Source organism: Cydia pomonella, chromosome 17 (assembly GCF_033807575.1).
Source record: "Cydia pomonella isolate Wapato2018A chromosome 17, ilCydPomo1, whole genome shotgun sequence".
NCBI classification, from domain to species: Eukaryota; Metazoa; Arthropoda; class Insecta; order Lepidoptera; family Tortricidae; genus Cydia; species Cydia pomonella.
In genome coordinates this window covers 9,194,669-9,207,749 of record NC_084719.1, presented here as the reverse complement: position 1 = coordinate 9,207,749, position 13,081 = coordinate 9,194,669, and the positions used below count along the sequence as shown (strand labels likewise).

The 13,081-nt window shown below is 38.4% G+C and overlaps 2 protein-coding genes across 3 annotated transcripts in view; one reads left to right on the top strand and one right to left on the bottom strand.

Annotated features, from left to right (window-relative positions):
- Positions 1-11,200, top strand: part of LOC133526813 (dystroglycan 1) — a 143,583-nt gene extending 132,383 nt beyond the window's left edge. The window contains exons 2-6 of the mRNA XM_061863606.1: positions 7,105-7,215; positions 8,083-8,223; positions 8,696-8,858; positions 9,516-9,611; positions 10,093-11,200. Coding sequence (XP_061719590.1) covers positions 7,105-7,215; positions 8,083-8,223; positions 8,696-8,858; positions 9,516-9,611; positions 10,093-10,337 — 756 coding nt within the window. The 3' untranslated portion in view covers positions 10,338-11,200. The remainder of the gene's footprint in view (positions 1-7,104; positions 7,216-8,082; positions 8,224-8,695; positions 8,859-9,515; positions 9,612-10,092) is intronic.
- Positions 1-13,081, bottom strand: part of LOC133526809 (elongation factor-like GTPase 1) — a 258,647-nt gene that overhangs the window by 219,319 nt on the left and 26,247 nt on the right. For both annotated transcript variants that reach the window (XM_061863601.1, XM_061863602.1), the window contains exons 8-9: positions 11,970-12,691; positions 11,414-11,527 (exon numbers count right to left, since the gene is read on the bottom strand). In XM_061863601.1, coding sequence (XP_061719585.1) covers positions 11,414-11,527; positions 11,970-12,691 — 836 coding nt within the window. The remainder of the gene's footprint in view (positions 1-11,413; positions 11,528-11,969; positions 12,692-13,081) is intronic.

Sequence of the window (13,081 nt, the reverse complement as noted above, 5' to 3'; positions counted from 1 at the left end):
AATTCGCAACACGTGTCGATTTAAAACACTCCCTTCGGTCGGGTTTTAATTAATGGCCATTCGAATTTCCTATTTTTCGCACTTGTATCGTAATGTACTATTATAATAAAGTGCCAATCGTTTCGTTTATATAGTCTGTGTGACGCGCTACGTAGATGAGCAGTCAAGTTACACTAGTTTTTATCTTTATTATAACTCAAACACAAAACAAAATAATACACCAAATGACAAGAGCACAAAAACCTCGTTGTGAGCTTATATGTCAATGCAGGTTACTAGAGTAGATATAACCACCGACAAGATATTATCGAAATTAAATCTCGCAGCAGGTGCACATTGTGCGACACTGGAGCTCCGGAGCGTAACGGTTGTTTGTTCACTTTGCACGATCTTTTACACGTGTCAGAGATGAATAAGTGAAACAGACTGTCGCCTTTTAAATTTAAGAAACTGCAGATGAACTATTTTTTTTTACAAAAAGTTAAAACTATTCGCCTTATTCATCAAACTTCAATCTCAGTTAAATTTTGTATTTTTTTTTCTAACAAATAGAAATGTCAAAATGTCGGATGAGAAACGATTTGTGAGATTTGATAGAAATTTGTAAATACCCCGACTGCAGAGATTTAGGAGCTTAGCATTTCTGTTAGCCGTATGAAGTTCAGCTTATCAGTTAGTTAAAAAAACGGGCTCTACGGTTTTACGCTACGTTCATACATGTATAATAATAAAGCCTTCTTTTGGGTTTTACCGTAGTCAAATAATATTTACTGAAACCATATAACTCCTTCCAATGAGTGTAAGATTTCACTAATATATTTTCCATGACACTATCGCCCAGCCATTTTAATAGTTCTCTCAGTCCTCATTGTCTCCTGGTGGCCACATCTTTCTGCCCCACCGGCCATAATTCAGCGATCAGTTGTCTTTATCTTCCACTCATCAATGTCGATCAAACCTACATTTGAACACCAAGAAGTAAATGAGCAATGTCGTATTTATTAAAGGGTGGCGGAATCATATTCGTGTAAAAAGTGAGTTGTAAACTAAATAAGTTTATTAACCTGATCTGCCGACGTGACAGCGCAATTGGCAGAAAATCCTGGCACCTGACCGTGAAGAATTGTCGATGTTGTTGACAATCTGTATGTTGCAGTGTTCTGTGAAATACCTAAAATAGTATTATAAACTCAAGAGGGGGAACGGGTGGCCATATTAGAACCGGGCGGCATTTTACAATGTGCCTTCCACTATTGGGCTTTAAATGCAGGATTCTACTCGCAAAACTGAACTTTTATTATCGGACCGACCCCGGACGCGAAAAAGATATTGGCTGTTTCATTTGAAAGCCAATTTTTTTTGCGATTTCGGGATTGGTGCCATAATAAAAGTAGTTCAGTTTTGCGAGTAGAATCCTGCCTTGTATTTAGTGGGCGTCACGCAATATAATGTGTATGACATTGCATCAGAGCTTATTTCGAAAGTGAAAATTAAGCAAACCTATGTAATTATTGTAAAGATTTCAAATTGTAACTAAGTAATTAGACGAACAACTCATTAATAAGTAAATTATGGACTGGGTACTAAATATACCTGGAATTTTATTGATAAAAACAAAAAAAATCCAGAGCCAAAATAAGTACCTATATGCTTTTACAATTGGATTTAGTAAAGGTGCCCGAATGTTACCTACTCAAGAGCTCTTTCTACAATCAAACATCTTGAAAACCTAGATATATTACAACAAGACGTCATTTCAAACCTTGCCAGCAACACACATCAATCGGCCCGATTTTTTATCAGACGCGACTAAGTTGCACACTTGCCCGGCCACAATTTGTTCCCTTATACGTGTTATACATGTTTTATCGTTTCTCGAGGGAACCCTACTGATTTATATCTTATTGCCAACTTTATCGCTATTGCGAATGGCTTCTGATTTTTTTCTGTATCTTTTATTTGTGCGCGTGCTTTATTTCAATTCCTTAGCTTAGTATATATGATTCCCGACATATAATGAAACCTAAGTGCTTATCCAATTCGTAAAGCTGCTATTGCCAAAGTGAATTCATAATTATTTAGCGATTTTCAACGATTTTGTGTAACGAATACACATTTACATATATGTAGGTATTGTTATTTTACGCTGACTGAATTAAGATTTTTCACTCCTCATGCTCGTAAAATAGACATTTAAGTCGCGTGTAATCGGTATAAAATGGCTTATTATTCTCTAGAGCATAAAGTAAAATCATCTATTACGACCCTTATCTACTTAGCAATAAAGTCCAAAATCTGCCTTGCAAATTGCCAGAACTGCCGGCGCGCTCCCGACCGGCCCGAGTACTATTTTCTGAGTAAAATAACCTAAAATATTGGACATTTTTATTTTACTCACAATCGAAGTCAAAAGTACTTATACAACTCGGGCATAAATCCCCATGTTATCTTCGACCTATATAGGTATTCCTACCATTGCGTACCGAACTGACTGGTCAAATCAGTTACATATGTCAAAAAGTAAGACTAATCGGTGTCATTATGAGAGTTATTTGCCTTTTAAACTGATACGGATATTCAGAAGCGTTAAATGTGTCCTTAAGCTTACGTAAATAATACAATTACGTGCGCGTCGTGTAGTGACGTTCGCTTTACTATGGAACACATGACAATTGACACTTGTCAAATATTCAGTAAGAAAATTTGGGCAAACAAAATATCAGATTTCGACATATTTCGTTTATAGTTCCACACACACTTAGCCACGCGCCACACAACGGAAAACCAGCGTCACAATTCAGGCCATTTTAGCTACATTATTATAGGTTATATTCTTAGTAGTGCGAATATATGTTCAATTAGATGTCCCAGATAAAGTCGATAATTTTCTAAAGTTACGCGAACTTCAGGGTCACTCGTGTTGCATTGAGCAACAACTAATTTGCTTTGGAGCGACAATAGTGTTCGCACGGAGGCACCCAAGCCCAATGCTCCCATTCAATGCTTCTATGTCAATGATCTAGCTGTCGACGAGTTTATCTACAGTGTGTTTTATTTTCTTGTCCGTTGGTTGTTTAAGACTAAGAGTATAAAACTGAAATACGTTTTCACAAATATCTGTGTTCATCACACAAATAAATGCCCTTACCGGGATTCGAACCCGGGACCATCAGCTTCATAGGCAGGGTTACTAGTGTTACTACCCAGTAGGCCAGACCGGTCGTCTGGCCTAGTGGGTAGTGACCACAGATATTTGTTCCTAACTCAAGGGTGTTTTCTATGTAAATAAGTACGTAATGTATATCGTCGCCTAGAACCCATAGTACAAGCTTTGCTTAAGTAGTTTGGGGCTAGGTTTAAGATTTCTGTGTAAGATTGTCCCCAAATATTTATTTATTTATTTACATGTCATTTACTACATACACTTTTTCTTTAGTAAATTACATGTATTTTAGTCAAGCCCTCCGTAGGCCGAGGCCGGAAAACCGACGTCTTTAGCGTATCTACGCGGCTAAGCATATCAAAACTTAAATCACACTGTATCAGTGAGCTTCTATCGAACTTCTAACAACAATTCCATTCGCATGCGAGAAGACAATAAGCATGGCAGAGCTGTTTTGACATTCCTATCGCATCGCGAGCTAAGGCGAAACAATTGCTGAATTTTACCAGTATCTACTTTTAACGTCTCAGCTACGGCATGACAACTTATGACACAGTTATAACCTGTAAACTTGGTTGTCATTGGTAAAATCGAAGGTGATCGGCCGTGATGCTGGAGCCCGGTGCGATGAAGAGATCAAATTCGCTCAGCTCTTGATACAACGTTCCACAAAGCCCTGCATTCGGCGACAGACATAAAGCGACGGCGGCTGATTGTCAAAGAGAAGCTGCTCCCTTAGTTCCCAATATGTGGCCACGACCCTCAGTGATGAGGAAACCGATGCGAGGAGGGGGACGACATCGCATGGCGATGATAGCGCCGAGTCATTACAATGGGAGGGAGAGGTCAGATCGAGGCGTATTACTCTCACATATATGACCACTAGCTGTTGCAGTTTGCTCCGCCGCCGCGATCATCGGTATCTCATATTTAATTTCAGCAACTCGGTTGGTAAATTATATTTATGCAATTTATTCAGCTCACAAGATTAATTATGGCCCTTTCCTACATACTATTTTAGAAAATGTGTCAAAGATTTATTGTGGCTACGAGGCGAAATTTTGATTTTAAGTTATACCGGTAGCGATCTCTGTTGTAGATGATCTAAATATAAAAGCGCGCTCCTTTATCATAGTTTCAACTGTGGAATAAACTGTTGCCCGCGGTATTTCCGGACCGGTACGACCTTTTTACCTTCAAGAAAAGCCTACTCCCGTCTCATAGGCCGACAACTCACTTGCTACCCCTCTAGTGTTGCAGGTTTCATCTTCTCAGGCTTCTAACATCATGAAAAAATTATACGTATAAACTGAAATAGATGTCTTGTATTAAAGAAAAAGTGACGAAGCCATCCAGTGGCGAAGGTCTGATACGAACCGGCGTCTTTAGCTAACGGGGCTAACGCCATGAACCCCTAGGCCACCCCGCCACATCGGAACTGGTTCCAATTTCTCGACTGTGTACTTTATATCATATGGGTTATGTACTTTATAGACTAGGCGTCTTTGACCAACTCTAAGGGCGAGCAAACATGCTTGCAACTCCTATACGAATTCCTTACGGAATACCTTCCATACCATATACGTACCTATAGTTGTTTTTTTAAGAGTTAGGTCACGTTAATCTGGTTCCTTTAGAACTTGACTGAACACCGATGAGAATATAGTTACGAACAGACATTCTTCAATGGAAGTTATCGGTTGTATCTCAGCAATTCTAACTTTAACTATACGTAGAGTGGCGTAAAAAGCATTGTTAATTCTACTTCCGTGATCGCTTTGTGATGGTTCGTTTTAACAAGTTTTGATATAGCTATGCTTGATAAATATCTAAGTTAGCTCTTTACGTAATTTGTTAAACTGGAGGATTGATTATTGTGAAAGGTTAGTCGAGTAATTTTGTATGTCGAATCAGACGAAAATCACCGCCTTTTTAGGGTTCTGTAGCCAAATTGCAAAAAACGGAACCCTTATAGATTCGTCATGTCCGTCTGTCTGTCCGTTTATGTCACAGCTACTTTTTTCCGAAGCTATAAGAACTATACTGTTCAAACTTGGTAAGTAGATGTATTCTATGAACCGCATTAAGATTTTCACACAAAAATAGAAAAAAATACAAAAATTTTTGGGGGTTCCCCATACTTAGAACTGAAACTCAAAATTTTTTTTTTCATAAACCCATACGTGTGGGTTATCTATCTATAGGTCTTCAAAAATGATATTGAGGTTTCTAATTTTTTTTTTTCTAAACTGCGCGAGAGACACTTCCAAAGTGGTAAAATGTGTGTCCCCCCCCCCCCCCCGTAACTTCTAAAATAAGAGAATGATAAACCTAGAAAAAATATATGGGGGCGTCCACAAATTACGTAACGCAAATTGGAGGGAGGGAGGGGGTCAGGCCAAGCGTTACGGTCCTGTTACGTTGGGGAGGGGGGGAAGTCAAGGTTTGCGTTACGTCACGCACGATTTTATAATAATACATAAAAATATTTTTTTTTGTTTTTTTATGTATTATTATAAAATATTAGCCACAGAAGATGGGATCGCCACCGAAGCCGATACCGATTGTGAAAGCGATTCTGATTTACCTTTAATAGAATGTATTAAGAAATGGAACCAAAACCCGTTCATAGATGATTAAATTTCTTGATTCCTTGAAACCACAGTTTAATGATTTTTTAAAACAGACAGATTTTTGATTAAAAAGTATATATACTACTACCTGTCTTTCTTTTCTGAATATTAACCTAAAGATTTTTACAAAGCACTTGTTACGTAACGGAATTGAAGGGGGGGGGGTCCCAGATAAGCGTGACGGTCCTGTTACATGAGGGGAGGGGGGGGGGTCAAAAAATTTGGAATTTTGCGTTACGTAATTTGTGGACGCCCCCTACGCCCCTATGATGTACATTAACATGCAAACTTCCACCGAAAATTGGTTTCAACGAGATCTAGTAAGTAATTTTTTTTTATACGTCATAAAATTAAAAAAAAATTTTTTTTTGTAAAATTGCCGATAACTTGGTCTTGGTGGTAAAATATATTGTTTTCTTCACAACTATGTTCAAGAGAGGGACGGATACAAATTTATCCTCTCGAGAGTTGCTCGCAGTGTGAACACTTCCATTTGAACCCGAGGGCCGTGTTCGTAGTGGTCGCCGGCGACCAGCAGTCGCTTGTGCAAGTTGTGCGTCGCCACTATGCAGTGCAGCGAGTTGCCGAGTCACTCGGGCGACCGGCGACTAAGTGCGTAAACGCTTATATGAACTATAAACCGGCGACCAGTTGACAGTGCGCAATAGCTCTATGTCCTGGCCACAAATATTAAAACTGATATAATTTGTGATAACATGCGAGTAAATTTAAATCTCCTTGAAAGCTTATTCATACTCAATTTATCCCCTTAAATTTTAATAACTATTCACTGTTTGAGCATCGAAAAACTACCCAACTAAAAGTCCACTACTAAAATCCATAAGTTCAACAAGTAATTTGCTTTTTAGTTTTGTTTTCCATTCATGAACATATTTTGCCATAGAACTACAAAAATCCTACAATAATCACACCTGAACAAAGTTATAACTTCATAGTATAGTTGGGACATTTTGAAATATAGAGGTAGTTGAGTGGTATTACGGCACTCAATTTGTTTCACGAACTATTGGCGATACGCCAAATAGCAACTAGATTGTAAAGCCAAACAGAAATTTAGTAACAGCTTAAGGCTATTGGCACATCTTTTAATGTATCTGTTCTACATTACAAGAATGATGGGAATAGTGTACTCGTAGAGTGGACTTTTTGGTTCCATAAAAAAAGCGTGTGGGTTTGTTAAAATTTGGAAGATGCCCAATTTATAGAAAAGGTTTTATATAATAACTTGCAGTGATCGTTAGGTAGTATTAAACAACGCTTCTTAACCTTTACTTTTGTTATTTTCAGACGGTGCCTCTCCCCGCGGGTTCTACGAACGTGCTGGCCAAACCCACCAAGTACCACTACTACCCACACAACCAGCACATCTATCTGCTGCCAGAATGCGCTATACAACAGGTAACTAAACATTAGTAATGCTTATTACAATATTAGTCTTACTACCTAATATATGGATATATAACTAGCAGTTCAGTTGTCCCGAACAAATACCTCGTGTGACTCCTTAATCCCCAGGCCACGGAACCTACATACATAAAAAAGTGCATCCTACTCGTATGATCTCACTTGGCTCGGTCGATAAGTAAAGTGACAAAATTAAAGTAGGCATTTGCCTTATTGAGTAGGTAGGCAACAAAATTCCAAATATGAAAACTTAAAAATTGTATACGTACCTACCTCATAATGACATCTAACGAATGTACATTTCGCGCGTACTAGTGTTTACATGTATTGGCGCGGACGAGACGCACCAAAACTAAATAATATGATTCAAGTATTATTCTGATGTCAGTGTACGTTCGAATTGGCCTGTTACTCGTATTAGTGAAACTATGAATTGATTGTGGAACTATGATACCTACATGAAAATATAGGTCTTGGGTCGTTCAGGGGTCAACCTTGACTTTAAACCATCCACGCATCGTTCAAACAAATAAATATATGGCGTAAATGATGAGTGGAAACGAAGGTTTTCACAAGAATAGCGATCACCTTCATCAATTTTAAGAAGCTTTCAAAACATCCTTAACCATTTATAAACCTTACGACAGTAGTGTAGTAAAAAAATACTTTCTTTTGTTTTTATGCTGCCAGTTATAAACGCCTACGAGATATAAATTAACTATTATACGCGCAAGTTATGATTACTATTTTCTATTTACTATTAGTTACTCGTACTCGTTATTGCTAACACGATTCTCTCAAGTACGCAGATATTTATTGAAGAATATACTTTAAAATTGACTGATTTAATGTGCCTTTCAGGTGTGCAATGCAGTGTACGTACGTCTAAACTACACTCAGCCTTTATGTGCTTGCCCGGCTCGGTACCGGGACCCTTGCTCGGCAAGTCTCAATGCAGATGACCTGCACACCACCAGGCTTACTACAGATTCTAAGAAGAAGGTACGTATTGAACCACACTGTTTTTGTTTTACTAGCCTGGCATCGGCCTATCCTGCGAGTCTGAAATCTTTAAATCCCAAAAGGATGTGCGTACCTCACGACGACACAGAAATAAAGATAATGGCAATAAAGTAGTAATTATCATTACGAATATTTCTAATTAACTCTCAATACTGTCTGTTCTGAATAATTTTGATAAAGTAGAACACTTCCGGCACCCCTGGACTCATATCAAATATCAAATCATTTATTTGCTAGAATACATGTCAAGTGGATGTTGTCAAATGTTATTAGTCATTAAAGTCATGTCAATGTTCATATTTGAATCAGTTATCGGGCTACTTGCTGTTAAACAAACAGTATTGCAAATATTGATTTGTGCCGTTCTTCGGTAGCTCGATTTTTTGCCATGTGTTTTTATTACGCTGTCGGTTTTTTTTTTTTATTAATACTTTATTCATTATTTTTACAGTACGCAAACAAAGCGGTGACCTTAGTGAAGACGTGCGAGGCTGTCTCCGAGATGCGAGAATGTCGCGCTCCCCGGGATTGGTCGCTACTGGCCCTGCAGAACATTAGGACCGGCAAGTCGCACTATCTCGTCATCTGCCGGTGTCCAGAGAACCATATACTGGGTACGTTATTTTGGTAAAGATCTCATTCACTTCGATACTTGGCCTACTTATGCGAGAATACCGCGCTACACAGAATTGTTCGCTACTGGCCCTGCAGAACATTAGGACCGGCAAGTCGCACTATCTGGTCATCTGCCGGACCACCAACCACCATATGGGTTATATGGGTTGGGTATATATGGATGTGTCCGGAGAACCATAGTTCTCTGGACACACCCAGTTATGTACTGGGTACGTTGATTTGGCAATGATCTCATTCACTTCGATTCTTGGCCTACCTATGCGAGAATGCCGCGCTCCACGGAATTGGTCGCTACTGGCCCTGCAGAACATTAGGACCGACAAGTCGCACTATCTGGGCATCTGTTTGTAAGGGACTAACGGGTATCATATATTAATAAGTGGTCTTTTCTCATAAATTACTTACTACCACCCACGCCTGAAGCCCCATCCATATTGCATGCAAGTTCTTGAACCCGCTAAATGGGCTTTGTTATGAGTGGTGACCGTGAGTTATTTTATAAGTTCGATCTAGTTAATCTAGTATCTAGTAGCTATTTATGTGATGAGAAGTTTCATATGAGAGAAGATAACAATAAGTACATCAACAAACTACACTAATGATCAAGCACTAATTTGTATGTTTTCTCATTGCAGAAGGCCCAATGTCCCACGATCAACCCACCTACGCTTCAGTACCCGGAATCCGAGTGTATGGAATGATGTGCGTGCGACACAACCCTGTTTACCAAGGTACCCTGTTTACAATTTGACGGTTTACTAGCTGAGTCGGTAGATTGGTGGGGGTTAAAGAAAACTTTGGTTATTTGATAGTGGGTCAGAGCTTTTGAAACTTCCTGGAAACGCTTTCGAAATTTACAACCGGTTAGGTACATCCTTCTACAAAAATTTGAAAAAATAAAACGTACGTCCCGAACATCTGAAAGTGATCAAACTTCGTAACGGTCGGCCATAAAACAAATGTCTATTTTATTGCCTTTAGTATGCAATTCTATTCCTGTTTCGTCGAATCGGGAAAAATCACTATTAGGGGTCGAAGTTTCTAGCACCATATTAGAATTTCACAATGTCTAACGTTACTTGTAAAAAAATATGTCAAATATACGTTATAGATATAACAACAGTACGATAACAGTTTAAACAATCTGATTTCGCTCTCCGTACATTATGCTGTTACGATTTTACGATACTCAATTCGTTTCATTACTTCCAGGGTTCACCGCGAACCGATTCGCCGCAGTACAGAGCACCACCAGCGCCTACAAAGTGGACTACTCCCAGCCACACGCGTACCCCGACAAGCCAGTCTACAACCGCTACCAGTCACCCAGCTACCTGACTCCAAACTACTACAACAGGAGGTCCAGACTCTCAAGAGTCAGAAGAAACGCTGACTACCCCCCCTTCCCATGGTACAAAGTCAGAGAACTGGCGCGATCGTTACACTGGATCGATTAGGATAATTTTATGTTTAAAAAAGTATGTTGGGTTCATTAAGGCCCTTGTAATCGTTGCCTCCTTGAATTCAACGAAAACTTTATAAAACGCTTCCCCGTTAATGTAGTCACAGAGAACTTTCCCACTCTAAACTTTCGTTTAGTCTGGTGAAAATACTGCCTACTCAATACTCAACTGAATTTATTAGTTTTAAAGCTGAGACTCTGTAACCAGTATGCCTAACTTATTTATTTCAGTAATTATATAGTAGCAGTACCTACGTAACTTATTTATGGCATGATATAGAATTGTTTGTTTGCCAGAAACATAGAGATAACCATGACTATAATAAGATTAGTATAAATGGTAAAACAGGAGATAGTTGCCCCACCATCGCACTAATACAAGGTGATATTTAGTGAAAATATTATGTGGAAATCTGAATTTCCTTAAAAAAATATTGCAAAATAATAAATTTCTTATTTTATTTTTAGGTAAGAAATTTTGTTTTAGTAGTTTTACTTCTCTGTACCAATTTAATAAAGGTTTGAGCCTAAAACCTTATAAATGATCCCTACGATGATCACAAGTAGGAATAAATTCTTGTTCTTTGGAAATTTCATGGGATTAATGGGACCGATAAATTCAGATTTTCACGCAAGTATGACAAAATATGCCTGTAATTAGAATGTTCTTACACAAAATGATGTGATAATCAATTTCAGATATTTTTTGTGTAACGTCAATGCATTTATAGTTATTTAAGATTTTAGTTTTAGTATTTACATTATTTATTTAAGAAAACCATACTTAGAAGTTCAGATGTAAATAGTAGTTTTAATGAAATAAATGTAATTACGAAGATTAAATTTAAACTGAGAGTATTTCAGTGTTTGGTATTTTTTTCTTACTCGTATCATCCCTAAACATCAATTTCCCGATTACGTTCATTACGTTAAGATTACACCACAATTATGCTTTTTGCCATAAAAACTTTTTTCTTCGTTACTACAACCGCTTACTCGTATTTATAACCGTTGTAGAAAAAAAACAGTATCAAGTTTGGTTCGCCATTTATGTATCTGAAAAAAACTTACCTAATACTTTCTGGTCGACGACGATGTCGCAGGAGTACATGGCAGCCATCAAACGTTGTGGTTGCACTTGGAACGCCTTTCTGCATCCATCTTTGACTGCTGACATGATTTGACCTGCCAAATTGAAATACTTTTTTTGAGGTTTGGTATATTTTTGTGTGAACTGAAAAATGAAATGAAAGAGAGGTATGGGCATTGTGAATGTCATCTCGCTTTGTGTGGTAGGGTACAGCCAGTGGATGTCATTCTAGATCTAGAGCAGAGCCCAACTGGGGATGTACCTCCACCTTACAGAAAACCGCAGCCAAATAACACTAGACCCTACTCATAGTGTTGTGTGTTCCTGCCGGTGAGTAAGGTTAGCAGAGCTCAACCACGGGGGTGGGGGTTTAGGGTCGGCAATGCGCATGTTACTCCTCTGGAGTTGCAGGCGTACATAGGCTACGGAGACTGCTTACCATCAGACGGGCCATATGCTTGTTTGCCACCGACGTAGTATTAAAAAAAAACATGTTCATGGTCGATGATATAAATGTCAAAAATATACAAGTGTTACCTGAAAGTGGTCCAAAAGTATGTCCAACATCTTCACCCTCACTTTTATCCAAGCTCCATTCTTCAACACAAAAAGCAACACCCATCATAGGTTCCTCGCACAATGGACCAGCCAAACTTGCCAGTTGGAACCCATTCACAAAACTGCTCTCATACTCGAACCTCGGATCTTCTTTCAATTCATTCTTATGATACAAGAACTTGGTATTGTAATCCGTCGTTTGGTTTAGCAGTAGATTGGGCCCGCAATTCCTAGGGCCTACAGACCAAATTTGCTCAGCCACGTTGCTCCATTCTGGCCCTAATTTAGAACTAATATTTTTCAGTTCTTCTATAAATGTTTCTATTAGTTTCAACATACGATCTGAGAGCTCATGGGTGCCATTTATATGTAAGTTATCTAGTTTATTTTCGATTTTTTCGTTCTTTGGTGAACCTTGCAATGATTTGATGTGCTGTGATATGGCTTTAAGCAAATCTGTAGATTTATCTAGATGAACTGTTATTTCATTAGGTAGAGGTCTGGCTCTTATTTTTATCCTACTTTGTTTATTATTGGTCAGCACAGTAATGACCGGGTCTACTTCCGTATCATTTTCCTTGTCTATGTTTTGGGAGTCTATTTCTTCGTTAGCCATATCTATTTTGGGGGGTTCGATAATAGTTTCTCTGAACGGCACGATGGGTTCTGATACTGTTATTGGTATTTTCGCATAGTTATTTCTGAAAAAAGGCGTTATTCTGTAGATAGACCGCAAAGTAATTACACAAATCTAGAATGACGCTTTCGCTTGAAGATAATTGAAGTAAGTATGCAAAAGGGAAGCCCTCACTACATCATAAGTACGTAAGAGACTAATTTTGAGCTTTACAGCGGCCGCTAGCGGACGACATAAATATATATATATTATTTAGGCAACAAACAGTCTTATACAAAAAATAATATAATAATAAGCAATGTGTTCATAGACCTTGAGTGCCCTACCTTAATAATAATATACAGGATGTCCCAAGAATATGGGACATCAAGGGAAAGTACCTTAAATTATGTACGATATTTAAGGTACTTTCCCTTGATGTCCCGTAGTCTTGGGACGCCCTGTATATTTTTAA